This window comes from Cebus imitator, unplaced genomic scaffold, assembly GCF_001604975.1.
Source record: "Cebus imitator isolate Cc_AM_T3 unplaced genomic scaffold, Cebus_imitator-1.0 Scaffold31, whole genome shotgun sequence".
NCBI lineage: Eukaryota > Metazoa > Chordata > Mammalia > Primates > Cebidae > Cebus > Cebus imitator.
In genome coordinates this window covers 4,116,226-4,123,168 of record NW_016107346.1, presented here as the reverse complement: position 1 = coordinate 4,123,168, position 6,943 = coordinate 4,116,226, and the positions used below count along the sequence as shown (strand labels likewise).

The window sequence follows — 6,943 nt, the reverse complement described above, 5'->3', positions numbered from 1 at the left end:
CCGTCTCAAAAAAAAAAAAAAAAAAAAAAAAAAGGGCTGAGATGGGCAGAGGCGAGGCTGTGTAGTAAGGCAGTGGGGGGAGATGAAAGTGAGCACAGTAAAATGATATTTACATATTTTACGTATTAAACACAGAGATGTCCTTGTAAAACACATACTCTGGGATTCTAGGGAAGCACCATTTTCATTTAGTTGCATGCAAAAGCCTCATTTTAAAAAAATACACCTGTATTTCACATTAAGATGCTTTTTCCTAAAGGAACGAAACTTAGCTTGTTAAGCACCAAACCTGTACATTTTTTAAAGTGTTTTCAATAAGGCAGCCTGTGGCTTGAATGTGAGCTTTCATAGCTATCACTGAGGTTGGGTTCAGTGTAGTTTTAAAACTTAAAAGATGTCATTCACAATCATTTTTTCAGTGCCTGTTTTGTATAGAGCCTGGGATTCTAAACATTTATTGAGAATGAAAGGTTGAAATGGTAACATCCTTTGTGGGAGCAATAATAAGGTATTTACATACAAAAGGTATGTCTGTAAATGATACCTTATAGGAAAAGCCAGTTAGGGAGCAAGACCTAGAGTTATCCGGGCAATCAAAGGAGAGAATCACCTAAGGCTGGCTTAGAAAGGCAAGGGGCAGAGAGAAGTTGAAAAGGGCAGAGAGAGGTTGAAATGGTTTTTTCCAGATTGTCTCCATCTTCCACAACCACCTGCATAATGTTTCTCAAACTCTAACGTGCACTCAGATAGTCTGGAAATTTTTTTGAACCTGTAGATTCTGACTTAGTTGATCTGGGGTAGGGCCTGAGAACTTACATTTCTCTAATGTGCTCCTGGTGATGCTCATGCCACTGGTCCACGGACCACACTTTGAGTAGCAAGATCTAGAAAGCCAGGTCATCAGCTCAGAGTTTCTAGAACAGTGCCTGCTATTTAGTAGGTGCTTAGTAAATATTCATTGCATCCTGGCTGAATCTAATAGTTCAGATAAGTGTGTGTTCTGGGACCACCGGAGGTGGGAACTAGTTCAGCAAGGGGTAAAGAGTAAATGCAGGGGTGGGAGGGGCGCCAAGAGGGAGGCAAGTGGACCCAGCAGACAGGGACCTTCTGGGAAGCCTAGAGGGAGTGTGGTGCTGACAGTGGTATGGAGCCTGACACCAAACCAACATGAAAGTCAGAACTGAGGGGCAGAAGGGCTGTGAATTCTCAAGCTTAGCCCCATCATTGACCAGATGCTGATGTTGCTGAGGGTGAGGGCAGTAGGTGGAAGGAAAACAGTAAATGTGAGCAGATGCTGGCATGATCCAGAAAATATCCTGAAGTCAGGTAAATGATAGAGATGAGAACATGGAAACAGAAATATAATTTTTATTGAATTCAAAAGAGTTGCTGGGAGACTTAGCAGTGGCTTGTAGAATGAGGGCGGGTCCACCAAGACACCGGCCAACTTTAAGTCTGGCACAAGGCATCCAAATCACCTGGGGAGATTTTGAGAATATTGATTCCCAGTTCCTACCCCTAGACATTTGAAGTCCATAGGTCCTGGAATCTGTATTTTTAAGAAGTTCCACCAAGTGATTCTGATGTTGCAGCCAAGGTGGGAGATCCCTGGATAACCCTCAGTAACTCCTTCAAGTGAGTGGAAGAGGAGAAAGGCCCTCTAAGGAAGGGCAGGTGCTGGTAAGAGGACACTTTCAGCTAGATAGAGGCCTCACAGGAGACCCCAAGCAAATGGCCAGAGTCTTTGCACACTGGAATTTTACATCGAGACAGTTTGATAAATGGCATGACTACAAAGTAATGCCTCATGATTTGTTTAACTGTGATAATCATGATTAGGCAATCCCTTTTGAATGATCAAATACGCTTTCTGCTGACCCAAGCCCTAGTTAATATTTGTTCAGATTTAATCCACTTCACAGATGAATGCATCCAATTTCATGTCAATTTTAAATGAATGTGGATTCCATATTGTAATTCTCTTACAAGCCATGGAAACTTGTTTGTCTGGGTTTTTACCCAGCTCAGCCACTTATCAGCTCTGGGGCCCGGAGCCCAGAACTTGAGCCAAGTGTGTCAGCGTGTTCATATGTAAAACAAAAATAATAACACCAACTGCATAGGGCAACTCTCAGAATTAAATAAATACATGTGAATCCATTGATTGATTGAGATGGAGTTTTGCTCTTATAGCCCAGAGCATGCCCAGAGTTGCTGGAGTGCAATGGTGCGATCTCAGCTCACTGTGACCTTTGCCTTCCGGGTTCAAGCAATTCTCCTGCCTCAGCCTCCTGAGTAGCTGGGATTACAGGTGCCCACCACCATGCCCAGCTAATTCTTTTATATTTTTAGTAGAGCCATTGGCCAGGCTGGTCTTGAGCTCCTGACCTCAGGCAATCCACCCACCTGGGCATCCCAAAGTGCTGGGATTACAGGCATATGTGAATCTTTTTAAAACTATGCCTGGCATATAGAAATTATCAATGGAAATGTCGTAGGACCCTCTCCTTAGTTCAGCTAAATTCGGGGTCCTTGTCACATGGCCACAAAGAAGGAGGCTTGCAAACAATTTGAAGGGTGAGGCGGCCAGGGTTTTATTGTGTAAAAAGGAAAAGAGGGAAACAGGGACTCTCTGCAAGGCCAGAGTCCCTGCTAGTGTACTTCCCACCTCACAGGTTGAATTCCAGGTTCCACCCAGGAAGAGGAGGGGTCAGGCTCCTCCCTGCTGCAGATGGGGTGAACTTCTGTGGTTCCATCCTAGTGTGCATTCCTCCCAGTGAGCAGGACAGTTGGAGTTTTTCTGGGGACCCCCTTATACTTGGCTATCTCAAAAGTTTGTGGTATTATGATTTGTCCCTGTTACAGCTACCACTTATATAAGACTAGTCAACTCAGCTTGCCTTGTATATTTTGGGGAAAGAGAATCTCCATCCATGGGAAAATCAGTGGGGCCTTTCAGAGGTTGTCCACACCATCTATTTGGTGCTTTAGTGAGAAAGGTTGAGTCCAGTTGCTACAGCCACCTGAAAACCTTGCCGAAGGTTCTTCAAGTTCCTCATGAAAAAAATGAAAAGATTGGCAGTCAGAAGTACCTTTACGTAATTGACAAACACGTATTGGGCATCAGGTGAATATACAAAAACACCATTGACACTCCCTTGAAGCTTGCTTTGGTAGTAGAGGTAAGACAATAAATACTTGTGTTCACAGTGATGTAGTGACAGTTCAATGACAGCACAAAGAGAATTTCTGATGTTCTTTATATCTGCTGGACATTACCCAAGCAAAAACATAAACGTCAACTTCTGAGATGGGTAACTCATGTCATCCTCAAAGCAATTCAACAATGAATGATAGTTGTGAGCCAAGAATTATAATTCACTGTTGATTATAACTTACATTTGTGTCATACGTATTTTTATTTTGAGTTGACAGTACCTCCAAGACATAAAGGCAGTGATAATCCCACTTAAAACTGAGAAAATGTAGGTTCTGAAAATGTAGGATTTTGCCCCAAATTTCACTTTTAATAAGTCATAGAGTAGAGATTGGAACCGGGTTCTACACTGTAAGTTGTCTTTGTCTTCGCACTGAGCTGGGCTATAGTCACTGCCACAACAATCTAATGAATTCTGTTTAATTAAAAAGAGATAATAAGAATTTCATATTAAAACTCATAGGCCTAGTTAATATGATGGTTCTAAATTGTCCTCATTGCCAATATTAGATGTCTGGCAGCTTTAACTATTCTGAAACATCTATCACGGATTTTTTAACTGTAGATTCTGTTGTTTGAGGGAGGTGGGGAGAAAGCTCTGTTTGCAATCATTTGAAATAGCAAACTGGCATTTTCTTTTTCCAGCTTATTCAAAAATTGACGGATGTCGCAGAAGAGTGTCAGAACAATCAGTTAAAGAAGCTCAAAGAAATCTGTGAGAAGTAAGCCTTCATTCCCATTACAATTGACATGTGCATCTAAATTTATTCAACGCAAATTCCCATCTGATTTGCCTCTTTTTTTCTTTTACTTCCATTGTAACTTCAGAGAAAAGAAAGAATTAAAGAAGAAAATGGATAAAAAGAGGCAGGAGAAGATAACAGAAGCTAAATCCAAAGACAAAAGTCAGATGGAAGAGTAAGTCAAGTGTCCCCTCTTTCCAACAGTTTACCTGAGAATTACTTTATTCTGTAGGTCAGAGTCATAGGTTCTTAACCAGTTAAAGACCCCTCCGTGAAGTTTCTCCTCTAGTCAGCCTTTCAAAAGATTCCTTTGGTAATGGAATATTATGCAGCCATCAAAAACGATGAGTTTGGGTCCTTTGTAGGGACACAGATGAACCTGGAAAGCATCATTCTCAGCAAACTGACACAAGAGCAGAAGATCAAACACTGCATGTTCTCATTCATAGGCGGTGTTGAACAATGAGAACACATGGACACAGGGAGGGGAGCACCACACACTTGGGTCTGTTGGGGGGAAATAGGGGAGGGTCAATGGGGAGTGGGGAGTTGGGGAGAGATAGGAAGGGGAGAAATGCCAGATATAGGTGATGGGGAGGAAGGCAGCAAATCACACTGCCACGTGTGTACCTATGCAACAGTCTTGCATGTTCTTCACATGTACCCCAAAACCTAAAATGCAATAAAAAAAAATTTTTTTTAACAGGGAAGACTCAAACAAAGAGTAGTTCAGTCCACCTCGGGCCTTTTAGATAAAGAGTAAGCAAAAAGCTTCCCTCAGGGAAAGGCTAAATCCTCACTTCCTACATATAACCTTCCTGGTATTTAGTGAAAACAGAGCCTGTGCCTTGGGAGGAAGCTGACTTTTGTCCTGAGACTGGCAGATTACACCTTTCTTAACAGCAATGATGAGAACTTTTTGGCTCACACTTGTAATCTCAGCACTTTGAAAGGTGTAGGTGGGAGGATTGCTTGAGGCCAGGAGTTCAAGAGGGGCCTGGGCAACATGACAAGACTCTGTCTCTACTAAAAAAAAAATTTAATTGTCTGGGTGCAGTGGCTCATGCCTGTATTCTCAGCACTTGGGGAGGCTGAGGCAGGCAGATCATCTAACGTCAAGAGTTTGAGACCAGCCTGACCAACATGGAGAAACCCTGTCTCTGCTAAAAATACAAAATTAGCCGGGGGTGGTGGCGCATAACTGTAATCCCAGCTACTCGGGAGGCTGAGACAGGAGAATCGCTTGAACCCAGGAGGCAGAGGAGACAGAGCCGAGATCATGCCACTGTACTCCAGGCTGGGCAACAGAGTGAGACTCTGTCTCAAACAATAAACAAACAAAAATTAAAAAAAAAATTAAAATCAGCTAGGTGTGGTGACACACACCAGTATTCCCAACCACTCAGAAGGCTGAGGCCGGAGGATGGCTTCAGCTGGGCAGGTCAAGGATTCAGTGAGCCATGATGGTGGCACTGCACTCTACCCTGGGCAACAGAGCAAGACCCTGTCTCAAATAAATACATAAATTAAAATAAGGAAAAAAAAAAGAATGTTGAGAGTTCTGTAACCTTTCATCTAGAAGTCTGAGATTCTCATTTGTCGATTTTGGATGAGTTGGTATAATGATGTATTCGTCATTTGCTTTCAGGGAGAAGACAGAGATGATTAGGTCATACATCCAGGAAGTGGTGCAGTACATCAAGAGGGTATGTGGGCTCATCACACTCTCTCCTTTGCAAACCATGTGTGAACATTTGGTGAGCTCAGTGTGAGCTTCTGGAAGGAAATGTCATGCCTTGTCATATCTTTTTTATCACTAGCACCTGCTAGTCATAGAGCTGCTTCACGGGGTAGGCACTCCTTAATCAACATTTTCTGCAAGTTGAATTGCAAACCGCTATGTAAAAGGGTTCATCTAAAAATAGACAATCAAGGATCATTTCCAAAGTCAAGAGCCCAGAAACATATTGTAAATGGGAGTTTTCCCAGAAGAACCTTTGTCATCAATGATAGAGATGATGGCAACCTCCAAAGGCTGTCCTTTTCTTTAAATTTGATGTCATAGAAATGTTCGCATACTTATAAAAATGTAAGAACAGTCCAGTCCATTGATCACTACCTCCCACCCTATGTTTCTGTCACCCAGCTTCAACACTTACTGTAGTCTCCTATAATTGTAAGTGTAGTTCTTGATCAAGAGATCAAATAAATGTAAGCCATAGATCTGTAAAACTTTCAATATTTTCTGAAAATGTGCACTTTTAAACATTTAGATGTTTAGAAGATGACGTTCCTTGTAACTTTTCTTATAGTTAGAAGAGGCGCAAAGTAAACGGCAAGAAAAACTCGTAGAGAAACACAAGGAGATACGTCAGCAGATCCTGGAAGAAAAGCCCAAGGTAAACGGAACTGAATCGTAATGCACAATTATTCTATTTGGTTTCCATTTAGTAAGAATAAAACCTTCCGGGTTCATGTAAGTACCTTGCACACAGTCTCAGATCAGTTCTTGCATATGAAACTTGTATCTTTCTCAATGAAGGTAAAAATATAGCAATATTCAGTGAGCATTTATCACCACCTGGTGAGCTTTTAAAAACTGCAAATGTCCAGAACCCACCTCCAGAGATCTGGCTTTAATTAGTCTGGGGTGTGGCTCAGGCAAAGGTATTTTTATAGTACCTTTCCCCCTGGAGAATCAGAGGTAAACCTTCAGTTTGGTTACTACTAAAGTAAACTTCAGTTCTGAATAGCTGATGAAATGTTGTAATGCCACCCTCTGTCCAGCAGAGGATGCCCTGCACCAAAATCACTCTGGTTTTTGTCCAGCAAAATAGTCTTTTTTTTTTTTTCCCATTTATTTATTTTATTGCATTTTAGGTTTGGGGGTACATGTGAAGAACATGCAAAATTGTTGCATAGGAACACACGTGGCAGTGTGATTTGCTGCCTTCCTCCCCATCACCTACGTCTGGCATCTCTC

At 41.9% G+C, this 6,943-nt stretch overlaps 1 protein-coding gene across 2 annotated transcripts in view; it reads left to right on the top strand.

The window, feature by feature from the left end:
• PLCB1 (phospholipase C beta 1) overlaps positions 1 to 6,943 on the top strand; it is a 731,248-nt gene that overhangs the window by 628,485 nt on the left and 95,820 nt on the right. For both annotated transcript variants that reach the window (XM_017523921.2, XM_017523922.2), the window contains exons 28-31: positions 3,863 to 3,939; positions 4,046 to 4,135; positions 5,609 to 5,666; positions 6,273 to 6,359. In XM_017523921.2, coding sequence (XP_017379410.1) covers positions 3,863 to 3,939; positions 4,046 to 4,135; positions 5,609 to 5,666; positions 6,273 to 6,359 — 312 coding nt within the window. The remainder of the gene's footprint in view (positions 1 to 3,862; positions 3,940 to 4,045; positions 4,136 to 5,608; positions 5,667 to 6,272; positions 6,360 to 6,943) is intronic.